General features: G+C 33.2%; 1 protein-coding gene across 1 annotated transcript; it reads left to right on the top strand.

Annotated features, from left to right (window-relative positions):
* Positions 1–3930: 3930 nt before the first annotated feature.
* Positions 3931–9525, top strand: LOC129873983 (alkylbase DNA glycosidase-like protein mag2). The gene is made up of 2 exons (XM_055949192.1): positions 3931–5216; positions 9205–9525. The coding sequence occupies exons 1-2, from the start codon at positions 4150–4152 to the stop codon at positions 9224–9226; spliced, it is 1089 nt and encodes a 362-aa protein (XP_055805167.1). The 5' UTR covers positions 3931–4149; the 3' UTR covers positions 9227–9525.
* Positions 9526–17020: the final 7495 nt, after the last annotated feature.

The following is a 17020-nucleotide window of genomic DNA, read 5'->3' as shown; positions in this document are numbered from 1 at the left end:
CTTACCCTTCATAATTCGCTACCTTGAACCGTTGACCTGAGATTTGTTCACTGTTTGTTTTGCAGATTGTCAGTTTGATGAAACGAATTTCCTACAATTAGGGGAGAGAAAAAGGAACCCAAAAGGAAAATTGAGTGTAAGTTTCATCACTATCTCATTTTGATCCACTTGCCTCTATAGGTGAGCAGGAGGTCCAAAAGATCATCCACTTATAGAAAATAGCAAATCAAATGCCAGATGTATTTATTGATTTGAAACGGATAACTAAGTCACGTATTCCTGCAATAAATGTGTCTATCCGAATTGATATTTCAAAAGGACCATTTAATAGTGTCATAGCTTCTGAATTTCAAACACGCCTGAAGCATGATAAACCATTGGGTTCAAAACATAAAAATTCAAGAAAAAAAGTGCGAGAAATGATAAAGATGACACATAAAAGAAGTTCAAGATTTGATTAATACTGATATTTTTAAAGAAATTAGTGAATCCGAGACTCAAGTGAATAAAGAACTTTCAATGAGTTCTACTGGTGATGGGGATAAATTTAGATCGATCAAAAATTATTGTGGATAATGTTTTTGCATATAAAGTTGCAATTAATCTTATGCAAGACAGTGAGGAGCTTGAGCCTAAATCTGTTGAAGAATGTCGACGAATATGTCATTGGCTAAAATAGCAAGAGGCAATTCAATCAGAATTAGACTCACTTGCTAAATGTGAGGTTTTTGAACCCGTAGTCCAAACTCCCTAATGATATAAAACCAATTGTCTATAAATGAGTTTTTGTTCGAAAATGAAATGAGAGAAATAAAATTGTAAGATACAAGGCACGCCTTATTGTACAAAGATTCTCTCACAGACCCGGTGTCGACTATAAAAAAATATATTCACCTGTTATGGATGCAATAACCTTTCGATATCTCATCGATTTAGCTGTACATGAAAATCTTGAAGTGCATCTAATGGATGTGGTTACAACTCTTTTTTTATGGTTTACTTGATAATGAAATTTATATGAAAATCTCAGAAGGATTAAAATTACCTGAAGCATGTAATTCTAAGTCTCGGGAGATATTCTCAATCAAATTACAAAGATCATTGTACGGTCTAAAACAATCAGGGTATATGTGGTATAATCATATTAGTAAGTACTTGATAAATGAAGGTTATATAAATGATGTCATTTGTCCTTGTATTTTTATCAAGAAAATAAAATCAGAGTTTGTTATACTCGCCATTTATGTTGATGACATAAATTTTATTGGAACCCCTAAACAGGTTCAAAAGACAATTGAATATCTAAAGAAAGAATTTGAGATGAAAGATCTTGGAAATATAAAACTTTGTCTCGGTCTGCAAATTGAACATTTAGCAGACGGGGTCTTCATCCACTAATCTACCTACGTTGAGAAAATTTTAAAATAATTTTACATGGATAAAGCACATCTCTTAAGTACTCCATTGATTGTTCGATCACTTAAAGTGAATAAGGATCCGTTCCGACCTCCAGAAGAAAATGAAGAACTTCTTGGTCCTGAAGTACCATATCTCAGTGCTATTGATACACTTATGTATCTTGCCAACGCAACCAGACCTGATATAACTTTTTTCTGTTAATTTGCTAGCAAGGTATAGTTCTTTTCCGACGCGAAGACATTGAAAATGTGTCAAACATATTCTGCGATATCTAAAGGGGACTGTTGCTATGAGTATGTTTTATACTAACAAAGGTTGTGTAGACCTTGTTGGTTATGCAAATGCAGGTTATTTATCGGACCACATAAAGCTTGATCTCAAACAAGCTATCTGTTCATGTTATATTCCGTATTTTTGCACATTGGACTATTCGTGAGCTAATAGACATAAATTCAAGGATTTTTAATTTTTATTCTTAAAATGACACGACTTTTTTGTAATCAAAGTGGAAGCCATCAAAAAAAATATATTTTTAAGTTACGTTTTTGGGTGATCTGACTTCGGGAGGCTATAACCTCTTCAGATTTTAGGAATTTGGAATAACTCTCAAAATGAAAGTTGTAGATAATTGAAATAGCTTTCCAACCATAAATCATGGGTCTGAATGTGACATCGGGATAAGGATATATGAATATTTTAAGGCAGAAAGGTTGAGCTGAACAGTGGATTCGGCCCAACCCGATTCCAAGTCAGGTCGGGTCCAATACCTACGCCATTTAAGGAAATTTTTCAGCTTTCTCCTTTATTTTTCAGACCAAAATATCCAGGAATTTCCAGGGAGAGAGAAAGGAGAATCTTACAGAAAAACGCCAATTTTGACCAAAATTTGAGCCCCAAATTTCGAAGCTCATGAAGAGAAAAGTGTTGTACGTCGCGTTGCCTTCAATTTGAGCTAAAAATCATCCAAGAAAGAGTGTTAATGTGGTTGCTGCATACTTAAGGTAATATTAAAGTTCCTTTTTCATTATTAACAAGTTTATTTAGAGTTTTAACGGATTAGAACGGAGAAAATAACGTTATAAACTCGTTTGTTGTTTTGTTGAGATTTATGGATTAAGGGGCTGTTTTAGGTGGATTAAATGAATGGAATTAGCTGAGTTATGATGTATAATAATTGTTAATATTATTTTTGATATTGTTGATGAGTTGTTGTTCTTGAATTTGGAAGAATAAAGTGTATGAAGATATTGTATACAAAGCGTATACCAGACTGTTTTATGACAATATTTGGGGTTGTTTTACATAATTTTCATGGTTGTTTTGTGATGATATTTTGGAGCTGTTTGGTATGATATTTATGGCTGTTTTGCGGTGATATTTTAGGGACTGTTTCGTGGTTGTTATGAACTATTTTGTGGGCTGGAATATTGGGGGATTGGCTGTAGTTGTTGTTGTTGTTAATATACTATGGATATACGAAAATAAAGAAGTGTATACCAGCATTGACGTCTGAATGTATATTGGGCTCTTTTGGAAGTAACTTAAGGATGGATTTAATTCTAGTTTGATATTAAATTATTGGTATTGTTGTTGTTGATATTTTAATTGGTATTTGGCTAAATTGGAATTTCGAGGATTGTTAAGTTTGCAGGGGAAATGCTGCTCGAATTTTGTTAAGTTTCATTCGTACTTGGATTAGTTAGTAAGTGATGTAGATATCTAACTGTGGCCTATGTTATCTTAATTTTAGACCCACGAGCTCGAGAAGTAGACGTTGGACATTTAGATAGAGTTGAAGGTATGTAAAGCTACCCTTCTTTCTTTTAGCATGATCCATATGAAACAAACGGATGGCAAATGTATAAATTTCAAAGAAGCTCCTATTCTTAGAGACACTAGGATGTCTAATGTTCTTGATTCCCAGAACTTATATCATTATGTCTTGATACATGTGTAGGATTCTAGTCGTCATATTTTTGTATAATTCATATTTGGTATAATTCATAATGACATTCGAAGGGTACTTGAGATGACTACGGTCTTGATTTTCAAATGATGGTTCATTTTGATTATTCTATTGAACCTCAGATGATAATCTGATTGTATATAGTTGCTCGTGGTATTCCACTCGTGCATACTGTTATTGTATTATTCATCGAGTCTCGGGCCGGGTATGTTATCATGCACAGTTTTACTACATTATTTACCAAGTCCCATGATGGGCCGGGTACGGTATACGTGCACATGACTTTATTCACCGAGTTCCTTACTAGAGGGTCAGGTACGATATATGTATATGATGATATGATGATACGATTATGACACTGAGTCCCATAATGAGTCGGATACGGTATATGACAATGATATGCATGATTGTCTCTTTCTGTAACAACTCTTTCTTTCTCTTTCTTCTTGCTTTGCTCATATAATTGGTTTTATAACACATTTGATAATTTCGTTAAAAGGAGAAAAAAATAATTATTTTATTAAGGTCTAATAAATGAAAAGAGAGACGATTTCATTTTATTCCAAAAAGTAAAAGAAAGACAAATTGAAAGCATTTGCAATAGGAGTAGCTTACCGTCGTCTTCAGCTACTCGTCGGACAACTATCGGACTCTTCAGGTGTTGCTGACCGTCGCCGTCAATTGCCACCTGAAACTTCCAGTTATTCCTCCTACACAACCGCCGAAAAATATTAACAAATCTCTCTTGGCCATTTTTAGCGCTCATGGGTGAACAGACCCAAGTACAAACACAAACCGAAACCCAAACTCCACCCCAACCCCAATCTCTACCCATTTCTGATTCCACCCTTGTATCGAACTCTACAGTTGATCTTCCCTCAAACCCCTCTAACCCTTCCAAAATCCCAATTCGACCACAGAAAATCCGAAAACTCTCTTCCACCCCATCCTCCAATGGGAAACCCCCTCAAACCACCGAAGCATCGGCATCCACTGCAACAAGCGGAGCGGTTACCGCAACCAAGAATCGTCGGAAGAGTGCACCGAAATCATCAAGGGTCTTGCCCCAAATCATCAAACCCTTATCAGCTGATGGAGAGATTGACAATGCACTCCGGCATCTCCGTTCTGTGGACCCTCTTCTTGTTTCTTTAATAGATACACTTCCTTCCCCACAATTTGAGTTACACCATTCTGCGTTTTTAGCCCTTAGCAAGAGCATTCTTTATCAGCAACTAGCTTATAAAGCAGGTACCTCAATCTACACTCGCTTTGTGTCCCTTTGTGGAGGAGAGGACGCTGTTTGCCCTGACACTGTCCTCTCACTCTCTGCTCAACAGCTCAAGCAAGTAGGAATCTCGGGGCGAAAGGCTAGTTATCTCCATGACTTGGCAAACAAGTACAAAAGTGGGATTTTGTCTGATGAAACTCTCGTGAAGATGGATGATAGGTCATTGTTTACCATGCTTTCAATGGTGAAGGGTATTGGTTCTTGGTCAGTGCACATGTTCATGATCTTTTCACTTCATAGACCAGATGTTTTGCCTGTTAGTGACTTGGGGGTCAGGAAAGGTGTGCAATTACTGTATGGTTTGGAGGAACTGCCAAGACCGTCGCAGATGGAGCAATTATGTGACAAATGGAGGCCATACAGATCCGCAGGGGCATGGTATATGTGGCGGTTAGTGGAAGGGAAAGGGACTCCAACTACTGCAGCAGCACCAATTGATGGAGGTAATGTGCAGACATTGCAGCAAATTCAGACAGAACAGGAGACACAACAACATCAACTGCAGCTTCTCGAGCCAATTAATGGCATCGAAAATCTTGGGTATCTGACCTTTCTCTATACGAACTAATAGTTGTTTCTATATTATATTCTGGAGTAGCATGGTCGTTAATCCTGGATTATGCTGGTTATTGAACTTCAGTTGCCTTCCTATGTTTTTTAAATTTGAATTCTTTTGTAGTCTATCAATTGTTCATTTGATATTTGTTTGATTAATTAAGGCACTCTCATTTTTAACGACACATAGGAATAAAATTAAAATCCATTACAACCAGAATTTAAAAAGTTGAACTTAAGCATGCTCCACCTTAAACGGAATAGAGCAAGAATTTATCCATACTGGAGGTTGTTTGGTTTGTGAACAATTTGTACTTGAATTATGATGTGGGGATTTATAATACATGATTAAATAATAACAGACAATCTCCTAGTACAACTTGGCATACTGCGATGCCATGTCAGTCATCATTACCGGTAAGAAATGTGTCGACTTGGTAAGTCGGTCTACAATCACCCAAATAAAGTCGTGCTTTAGACGGGTGTGGGGTAATCCAACCAAAACTACAAATGTTTTGCATGGATATTGTGCATTCACTGCCTCTTAGATAACTACCTGCGCACATTTGAAGTGATTTCTTATCTCTTTTTTATGATAATTTAGTTGTGGGTTGAAAATCCCAACTGTTGCTTCCTTAAACATACTCACCATTTTCTGGTCGCGGTTTCATGAAGAAACAGTTACACTTTGTTATGCTTGCTTGCATGATGGGTTTACATAATTAGTCTTCAAGACTATCAAAATGTTTTAACTGGAATCAAACAGCTTGTTATACGACCAAAGATGTAAAGCATTTCTTAGACTTTCTTCAGTGGTTGTAACAAGGACATTGTGTGTATATGTCGAACTATCTGAACTCTTGAGGTTTTGGATGTTGAGTATGTTTCAGAAGTCATACGAGAGCACAATATTGAAAGAAAAACTTCATCCAAGAAAATGAAAAAACAAGTTGAAAGAAGAATAAACTTTTTACTTTTACTGATAGGCGTATGCCTTGAGAAATGAGGCTGATGTCTGTTTGGTTGTGAAAAAATAACGTATTTTAATGTAGAATCTGATGACTGGAGAAAGGAAAAGGTAGAGTATGTAACCATAAAGGGGATCGCGAAGTGGGCTGCATTAGGTAAGCACCAAAGGGGGGAGGGGGGCGAGCAAAGATGGTTTGTTTAGTGGTTGAAACAAAGTAGGGTACTACATTATTCAAACACAAGGTAAGAGTGTCAGATACTGGTGAATGTGTAAGTGTTTGACTCATGTAAGCCCTTAAATTTATGATGCATTGAGATTTATGAAATGTTTGACAGCGGTGAGAGACAGAAAGTGTAAGTGTACGTTTTACTTACATGTATTATAGATGATTGCTTGGATACTTCTTAGACTGCGCCTTACAAAATAAATGTATTATATATTATTGGTAATTGTCATTACTTTTTTTATTGGTAAGGTTGTTAATTCATTAACTGCATGTTGTCATTAAAAATGTTCAACATTGTCTTTTCTATCTGTTTTGGTCTAAACTTTTTTCTATCTTTTTTTTTTTTTGAGAAACTGGTTCTGTATACTCCTCTCCTCCAAAAAGAGTAAGTAGGAAAAAAGAAAAAACTAGTTACAGAGATCCTAGTCATTCTACAACTTGGTCTACTTCTTTTATGCATTATTCTTTACACCAAATTAAGAGTAAGGACCGAACACCCGATTCCTATGACAAATGATTTTATGAAAAGCGGTTGAAAAATAGAAATGTACAATACAATTCCATTTCTCTTTTTGAACAGAGGTGGACCTATCTTCAAAGCACCTTCCATTCCTTCCCTCCACAGACCACCAAATAAAGGAAGGGATAATTCTCCGCCAATCCTTCTGGCTCTTACTCCCTCCCCCTTCTAATCCAGCAGCTCAGTAGATCTGAGGTATGCTGTGGCATGGCCCATTCAGCCTTTGTGAGGCTGAATAAAATTGTCCAAATCTGAGATGTGAATCTGCAATGGAGATGTTTTCCCTGTCTCCTTGCATAGATGACAGCTAGAGACTTCTGGTAACCTCCTTTTCTGGAGAACTTCACGTGTTAAGCAAGACCTCCTGGCCACCAGACAAGTAAAATACGTTACTTTACCCTCCCCAGACTCCACTTAGTGGGATTTCACTGGGTATGTTGTTGTTGTTGTTTTTGTCGTCGTCTGTTTCTCCCTGATCTAATTTCTTGTATTAGCCCTTTTATGCTAACATGTTCATAATTGTCTTGTTCTATTTTATTGCTTTCACATTTGAGTTCGTATCATCTTGGTATCAAGGTTTGGATTGGTGTTTGTTCTTACACACACTAGGTATTTGATTTTTATCAAAAAATCAGAGAAGTTTGGAAAAATAGAAATCCGTGTTTATTCTTTTCGGTTCATATTGCACTTCACTGTTTGAGTTTAAAACAAATATGAATATCGAAACTCATCTTATTCTTCACTATTTCTCTTCACCACTACTACCCGAGGTTTGCTAATCTGAGAAAGTTAGGGTGATTTGAAGACCCAAATCTGGACTTAGTTACTGTTTTTGAAATCTGCAATTCATCATTGACGGCTTCAGAGCTTTTCAAATCTGAAAATTCTTTGAAGATACTGGTCCAATTCGAATGGGTGTCGTCTAAGGCGGTTGGAAATTGATTTTCAAGTTAGAATTTGAGGTTTGGAGTCGATTGAAGCTTGTTTGAACTGGGTTCGATTGAAAAATCTACAACTGACTTGGCAAAGAAGATTAGCTAGGTTCGGTTGGCTTTTGTCAAGGTTCGATCAAATTGCTTGCCTGGGCGTACTTCCTATGCTTGGAAGGAGCTCCTGATTCACATATGAGCCCATTTGGATTAGGCTTAGGAGAAAATTGAATCCACCATTGTTGGCTGCGAGAGCTTTGAACTGAAGCTTTTGAGTTTGACATTATGTGTGCTGTTTGAGTTGGAAAACTGATTATATTGTGTTTGCAAGCTCGAAACTCTAGCTGAAATCTGGAAGAAATTGTGGCAAAACACATAGAACTCTGTTGAAACTCGGATGAAGCTTGAAGGTATTTGTTGTTATTTTCGTAGGATTGAATATTGGGGTTTGTTCCTAATAATAGTGTGGACTAATTCATCAAACATGACAATTAAGAACAAAATAGGATAAACACAAGAAATTAGATTAGGGAGAAACAGAAATTAGCCAAACAAAAGGATAATCAATACAAGGGAAAAGAGATTGAATTAATAATTGGTTCCATGACAAGGGAAATCCAAATTGGGTTCATTACAGAGATAAAAGGGATATTCCGTATCAGTGTTATTGAAAGCGAGCGTAGTGAGGCGCAGGTTTGTTGCTTTTTAAGCCTGAAGCGACGTGAAGTGAAAAAACAAGTGTTTCTCATTTGAAAGCGAGAAGTGCTGGAAGCATACGCTTTGTGTTTAATTTTAAAAGGCTGTACCCAATTTAGAAGAAAAATTCGCTGACCAGTAGTCCGGAATTTGTGAGTGTTTGCTGAGGAAACAAAGGAGTATTATCCTCTCGAGACATGAATCTTTTGACACCGAGATTCTCTGTCCAAATATCAAACCTGTTTGCTTAGCTCTTGGATGTCCCTATCCTACATGAATGAGAATTATCCTTGTTGGGTTCTTTTGATTTGTGTGTGTGTGTGTCTCTCTCTCTCTCTCTCTCTCTCTCTTTTATAAATAATTTGCCTAGTTTTGTGCTACTTCTGGTATGCCAAATTCTTTTCCATAAGATATTTTTTGGTTGAAGAAAAGGTGGCCTGAATTGAGGGGAGGAATATAGTCTTACTGATATAGCATCTGCAATTAGTGTGAGAATGAGATGTAGTTGATTGATAGAAGTTTCTTCCTTGTGCTTTATCTGCTTGTTTAGTGTTCATTGTTGTTTATATTTTAGGTTTTAGGATGAGATACCAGTATACTGATGTTTGCATTGTTTAACATTTTTGTTTCAGGGCTTGCATTTGGAGCCAATGATTGCAGTGTTGATTAAACTGTTTTCTGAGGCTCCCTAAGATCCTGTGCACCAATATTCTGTAGCATGTGTTAGTACTGAACTTATGTTGCAGAGATTGTGAAGTTGTAATAGCAAGCAATTGTGCTTGATTGATGTGGGAACTGCACTTTTTAGTCCCCCCTCAATTTTCATCCCCCCTTTAAATGTAAAAAGCTCTGGAATTAGCAGCTTCCATCTGTGTTATGATTTTTGGCAACTTGATGTACCATAAATAAATGTTAGTACTATAATAGAGACTTAAAACAGAGAGTCTTTGTTTCTCTCCTTTTTACTCTTGCTTTTGCGGTATTTGAGTGATCAAAGAAGGTAAATACGATATACAAGTGAGACTTGCATTATGGGGCTAAATTCTACGTTTGTACTTGTGGGTAGATAATATATGGGTGGATTGAAAACCTTGATTCACTCATTTTTAATATGGAAAATAAATACTAAATTGAATGACGGATAATATGGATCCTAGTCTTGTTGAATACTTGCTACAAAGCTGGAATCACGGTTTTGCGATTCAGCTGTCTCTTACACTCACCATACGAAGAGAAACTACTATATAGTATATATTTATATCCTTGATGCCCAAATTTTGCTGATTTTCTTTCTACTTATTGTAGTTAACTGTTGAGTGTAGATAATGGTGTCATAAAGATGCATTTCTTGATTGTCAAGTGTACAATAGTTTATATCAATTTTATAAAATGAAGTGAAATTTTGTTCGAGTAAAATGATTTTTTATTTTGTGTAGTTACATAAGTTGTTTAAGCTCCTTGCTATTTTTTTAAATTTTCTTTTAATTCCCTTATTTGAGTTCTTCGTTCCGCACCGAAAGTGGAATTAAGAAAGAAAACATTCCATGCCCTCGGAGAGTTGCTCTGTCGTGTTAGGTCACTGACATATATATCATTTTTAGTTGCAAATTTTATATTTATACATTTAGGAATTTTTCAGAACTTATACAAATCAAATGTATCGACACGATAATTATTTTCAAGATAGGATAAGCATATACAAATTCTGCATTTATACAACTAGGAAATTTTTGGATTTATACAATTAGGAACTGAATTATACAAATTCTGAATCAATACAACTGAGAGCCGAATTATACAAATTCGGCACGTGGGTCACGTAATTATGATTGTATGTTAGTGGCGAATGATAATTTAATTAAACTGTAGCTATGTTAACTAATTATCTAGTATATGCTTGCTTATCCGTGTAATTTTCCTATTAATTTACCAATCAAAGCCTAGATGACTTAATCACAAGACAAGTTTATAAAATTGCTAGTTAAACATATTTTTGTTGTTGATAATTAACAGTAAAAATAAAAAACTTAAAACATGAAAACTAAGAAGATCTTTTCCTAACATATTTCAATAGTAGACGTCAAACCTCTTTTTTTCATTTTTTTTCTCGTTCAATGCTAATATGCTATTACATTGATTTAGATTTTTACAAATGATTTACAACTTCACTTTATGTGTAATATTCCTCATTAGGATACTTCTTTTGGATACCTAGGATATGCTACGTGGGCCATGTCCGCATGAAGCAATCTTGCATGGAATGAGGTGGGTGTTGTATTACTACCAAGTCTCCTTATTGCATCCTTCCCAACTTCGCCAAGTGATCTGAGCATTTATTTCCTTGACTCAAAGTATGAATTAGAGTAATCCCAAGTTTGGATATGAGACTCTTGTATTCTTCTATCACAGCGTGATCGAGATAACTTGATGTTACTCCTCACAGTTAGCCACTTTAGTGCTTCGCATGAGTTGGTCTCAGTGATGACTTTCTTCAAATTTTAATTTTTGCTAAAATCAAATCGCCATTTATAACCCATAACTCCGCTGTCAGGTTCACGTCGCTCTCATGCCAAGTCGTCCATAGAACCCGCCCAACCACCTTCCCTTGTCATCTCGTGCGATCCCTCCAAATCCTGCTAACCTCAAATTAGGCATGAAGCTGCCATCAGTATTGATCTTCATAAACCCCTTGGGAGGAAAAACCCAATCGATGAAAAAAGATTGTCTATCACTCTCTCGATTTTATGTTAATTGAATTTGAGCATAATCAACTCTAGGAATTGAAAAAAAAAATATGCATTGTTATTGCAGTACCTAAAATTACACTCAATTAAGTAAAAATATGAAGAGATGAGACGAATGATAAAGTGTAGTTACATATTATATAGCTTTGGACTTTACTAATTTAGGAAATAAACCAAATTCTAAGTTGTTTAGAATTTAGTATTTGTTTAATTCATGTCTAGTTATGATTTATTTTTCTTTAGTTTGTATTGGAATATGTTTTCTAGTCCTAATTTAATCTGGTTTCTTAATCTATTTATACTACTGTATATTAAAAGCATGAAGGCATTTAAAAATTTTGATTGAATTTTTTGCCTATTAAAAGACAATAGATAAAATTGTCATTTACTATTTATTATTTTAATATTTAGAATTTTAAAATCAACTAAATTTTGTGCGTTAAATCTTTCCTTATTTTTTTGTTCTCATTTGTAATCATGACAAGTGAAAAATTAAAAGAGTTGTCACAAAAAGAAAAAGACATTCATTTTCAAACGAGTTTAAAAAAATGGGACAAACAAATTGAAACAAAGGAGTAACTAATAGTTGAAACATTATTATATATAAAAAAGCTTTAATTAAGTTCTACCTAACCAAACACGTGATCCTCTAACATAATTGAACCCACTTTACCACTGGAACAAAGTTAATCTTTGGTTCAAGTGGAGTCAAAAATTGATCTATCGTTTTATTTGTTCAAGGACTAATCAAATATACTTATACTATCAAATAGGTCCGCGCTTCCGCGGTTTGAGTTGAAAAATTACTATATAATTTATTTAAACATGTATGTTGTGAGATGCTTCTTATTAATCTAAAACTTCTTTGAAATGCCAAAGTATAAAAGGTAAAGAGTTTTTAACATGCTTAAAAATATATACAAAAGCAGATGTTCTAGAGAGACAACTAAGATCCCAATATTGGCTGAGATCTCATTTGTTTTCATTAAGATTCAGATGTCTAAATCTGAATAAACATCTGAATATTAAGATGTGCATTAAGATCTAAATGTCTAGATTTGAATAAACATCTGAATATTAAGATGTGGTCTCTAAATTTGAATATTGAATGATGAAAGTTGTTCGTTTTCAACATCTGAATGTGCAGATGAACCTATATTCAAATATAAGAGATAATAGTTTTGATAGGAACATCAAACCTCTTTTTTTTACAGTAAAATGAAGAAAAAATTTATTAATTAATACTAATCTTTACGTACTCATATCACTTACTATTAGACATTTGGAGCGGCGTGAAGCCTTACTGGTTCTTGATGAGTGGCAGACCGATGACGGTCTTGTAAAAATTTGATTTGTGAGAGTGGGATTCTCGTTTGGTTGGCTGTTTGCGATGAAGATCTGGTGGTCTTGGTGATGATTCATCTGGAGAAGGAGGTGGGTTTAATAAGAGAATATACATAGTTCAACAATAAGTATATAGCTTGAAAAAAGTTATTTAAGTTGAAAAAAATGTTAATCATTTGTTGCAATATAATACCTTAGTTTTAGTTCTCAAAAATATTACTAGTATATTAACTTTAAATAGTTTAATTAAAAATTTAAAAATATCAGACAAAGTTCTGCAGTTATTTTACTAAAAACTTAAAAAACTGAAAAGACAAGTTACTATACTACTAATGTCAAAACTATATCTAAGGAAATAATGAATATTTTTAAATATTAATTGTGGTCTAAATCAAAATTTTAATAAGAGACCTCAAATATATACTTAGTTCAACAATAATAATATATCTAGTGTAATCTCACAAGTAGATTTGATCATACAAGCGAGTTTGAGAGTTTGAAGATCAAAAAATCTAAAAAAAAAATAGTGTCCTAAAATAAAATTCTAATAAAAGGCCTCAAGTATATACATAGTTTAACAATAATAATATATCTAGTGTAATCTTACAGAGGGTTTGATCATACAAAGTCTCAATAAAATTAGTGGCCTAAAATAAAATTTTAATAAAACAAGTATGTACATAGCTCAACAACGATAATATATATAGATAATGAAAACTTACCGATTCAAGAGGGAGAAGTGGTGTTTGATTGAGAAAAGAGAGAAAGAAAGTTTGTAGCAGTGAGAGCAAAGTCGTGCAAAGAGCGAGAGAGGCGAGGCGTAATTATTTTATAGCATATTTAATAAGTTTGAATGTTGTGAAAACTCTCCTACAGATCTGATTCGTTCAAATCTTTTCAGATCCATTAAGAGGCTTTTTGAAAAAAGAAACACATGAACTTAAAATGATTAAGATTCAAACCTCCGTTAAGGCAACATTTTTTTTTATTTCAAAAGATCACCAATTTACAACTCCTCATTTGGTGCAGCTCTTTAAGTATTTTACTGAATCATGATTTTTCATCGCAGTTGATCACACTTATAAAGTAAGAACAATTCTCTATGATGAGAGTATTGAGGTAATGGAGAAGTTAGATCACAATCACCTTATCTTCAATCTTTCATTAGTCAAACACAATCTCATTCGACAACTTCTCATAATTGTTTGCAAATTAAACTTTGTACTTTGCGAATGATCGAAATAGGCGATGTAGAAAGAGAATTTTAAAGGGTCAAAATCATTCCCCACCCTCCCAAGTTTGGTTTAAAAATAACCCCCCCACCCCCTCCCCCAACTTTCAACAATAATTATTTTTCCCTCCTTATCCCATGAAATATCTATTTTACCCTTGATTTTCTATTTTCCATCAACTATTTATACAAGTAAAAATAATAGGTAATATAATAGTTTTAAAATATATTTCAAAAATAATATAAAAATATTAATAAAAATAAAGGTACATCCTATAAAAAAAATTAAAAGATTATCTATTTGTATTGTAGGTAATTTTTTATTTTTTAATTTAAAAAATACTTCATTATTGACAAACAAAAATCGTTTATCTATTTAGATATTTAAGAATAAGAGAGAATTAAAACATGCATTTATATGCATATACATATACATATTAAATGCATGTAATATTAAAATAATAGTCAGAAATAATAACATAAATTTTAATTACAAACTGATAAAAAAATTGTTCTACTTATAATTTTAATGTTCTTAAATAAAAATCTATAAATACTTAGATTAAGAATGATAAATAGTATATATTAGAGTTTTGATTATTATTAAAATATTCACTTTTTATTCTACTCTTTATTTCATTATAGAACGTCAATAATTTATATATTCAATTAGGATTTTTTTTACTTTAGTTTTTTCGAATAGAAAAAATCATTTTTGTTTTTAATAGAAAATTTGTTACCTAGAATTAAAAAAAACATGATTTTAAAGAAGTAAAAAAAAAGAAGACAAAGGTTGATAATACAAAGAGTAAAATAGGCATTTTGAAAAATTAATTAGGATAAGAGGAGGAAAATAATTATTGTTGAAAGTTGGGGGAGTTTGATTTTTAAACCAAATTTCGGTGTGGGGGGGGGGGGGGGGGGGCAGGGATGATTTTGTCCCGAATTTTAAATTGTTGTCAAATTCCTATTCAAAATGTGGCATGTATTAACTATTAAGTATTAACTTTGCAAAGTTCTGAGGAAAGATGATGAAATATAGATAATATCAATATTAATTTAGTTTCTAATTAGTATCAATATTTGGAGTTGATAGTCACTAAACTAATAGTTATTTTCTCACAAAGTTATTTTTTTGATTGAAAAAATTATTAAAATCAAGAAAAAAGTGACTTTCTGAGATAATAACTATTAGTTGAGAGACCAAATGAGAAATTAACCTTAATAGCACTCAAAGTATGTTTCTAGATCCAAAGAATTCACATTAGTATGTTCCTGTGAAAAATTAAAATTAAAGAATTACTAATTTTTGTTTTTTATTTTTGAAATAGACTAAAAAAAAGTAAATCAAATAAATTGAAATGGAGTACAACTTTGAAAACAAGCCCATCCTTGACACCAATTTTTTTTTTAAAAAAATTGAACCAACGCCAAAACATAAAAATGAATTAATTGCTTGATTGGTAATATGACTTATGAGCAGTCACCTTAGTAAATGCAGAGTCTTAGCAACAAAGTGCACTTAATTCGAAGTTCTTAAGTACTGATTTTCAATCCTTTGAAAACTACAAATGTACTTTGAATCATTATTAAGAACTTCGAATTAATTGCATCTACAAGGTGCAGATAGTCAAGTTCTGATTAATAAATGTTGATTCTCATATTTTTCAAGCCACTAATTTATTTTTTGGTAACAAGGAAATCCACAATAGTTAATTTTTTGGTGCGCTGTGTAGACCTCGCAAATCACATAGAAAATATAAATTGCATTAGATATATACTCTGTATTACAAGCTTGATCGAAAAATGCATGTACGTGGTATCTGTTATCTCCTGTATTAAAATTAGCAAATCAAAAATAATAAAGATGAAAAGAAAAATAATATCTAAGTCTACATAATTCAGTGTGTGTCCTTAAAAAATTTAATCCCCTTACTGTACCCGAGGTTATGGATTATTTTCTCCCAAGATAAAATGGATAAATCATTAAAGAAGTAGCGGTACCTCAAACTTCGATAATTCCAACAAACTCAAAAGTCAGCAACGAAATCAGACAAAGACACAACTTTGTTTGTAATAAACTTTTCTGCAGAAGAGGGAGAAAATTCGATGTCGAAAACTGAGGAGAAGCCTCTCTAATTATAGCCAACAATGTGTCCGAACTCACCTGTTCAGAACAGTCTCATCTGTTAAGAGTAGGCATGGTGTTTTTCGGGAAAAGAAATATTTATTCAGAAGGAAGAAATCCTTTCTGAATCCGCGAATTTCTAATTAATTTTGTTCCGCTAATTAATTAGTTAATTTCGTAAACTAATTCTGTGATTTAATTAATCAAATTAGTTCTATGAATTAATTAATTAATTAATAATTCAGTGGATTAATAATTAATATTAAGAAAAAGAAAATTAATTAATGAGATTGATAAATAAATTATCTAAAAATTATCAGTCAATCACATCATTTGTCAAAGCCGAAGCTAAGGCCGAGCCGAGCGAGCGAAGACGATGACGGTGTGAAGGGGCACCATCTACTTAACCCTTTAAGAGTTAACAGAAGTATTTCCTCATATAAAGACAAAACTTTTTCTTTTTTCTACCAATGAGGGAGAAATGACTTTTCATTTTTCCTTCACTTGGTTCCCCACATGTCTCAATTCTTATTTTCCATATATTCACACCTTACTTAAACACAACAATCTCCCACATGAACGTGCAATGACTATTGTTTAAAACATATGCATGAATAACTGTGTGATTCATAAGTAAGGATTAATTACATCTGGATAAGTAGGTTTTCCTTTTAACTTTTCATAGTGAACATATATCGGATATACTCGATCAATCGGTAGATTTGATATCTTTGAACCATCGAACTTTGGTGTATACCTAGACAACATAGGTCACATAATTAATTCTTTAACTATTTTTGATTGTCATTATTTTGTTTGTTTCAGCCATAAACATTTCTTGGTTCATAAATGCGTAGAAAATTGGTCTTACTGGATTCTCCTAGAAGCGGCTTACACTTCACACTTACATATGTAATTTCTAAATGTATTATCCCGTAGATACACTATTTAATATACCCAATATCTAACTTAGATTTCATTAAAAGGTCCTAATGCCTTAT

The sequence above is a fragment of the Solanum dulcamara genome, chromosome 11 (genome assembly GCF_947179165.1).
Source record: "Solanum dulcamara chromosome 11, daSolDulc1.2, whole genome shotgun sequence".
In the NCBI taxonomy this organism is placed as follows: Eukaryota; Viridiplantae; Streptophyta; class Magnoliopsida; order Solanales; family Solanaceae; genus Solanum; species Solanum dulcamara.
This window is presented reverse-complemented; position numbering and strand designations above follow the sequence as displayed.

Excerpts from the sequence above, each read along its gene's own strand:
- LOC129873983 (XM_055949192.1), top strand. The coding sequence starts at position 4,150 with ATGGGTGAACAGACCCAAGTACAAACACAAACCGAAACCCAAACTCCA. Across the intron at positions 5,217-9,204 it reads AATGGCATCGAAAATCTTGG|GGCTTGCATTTGGAGCCAAT; the intron begins GTATCTGACCTT and ends TTTTTGTTTCAG.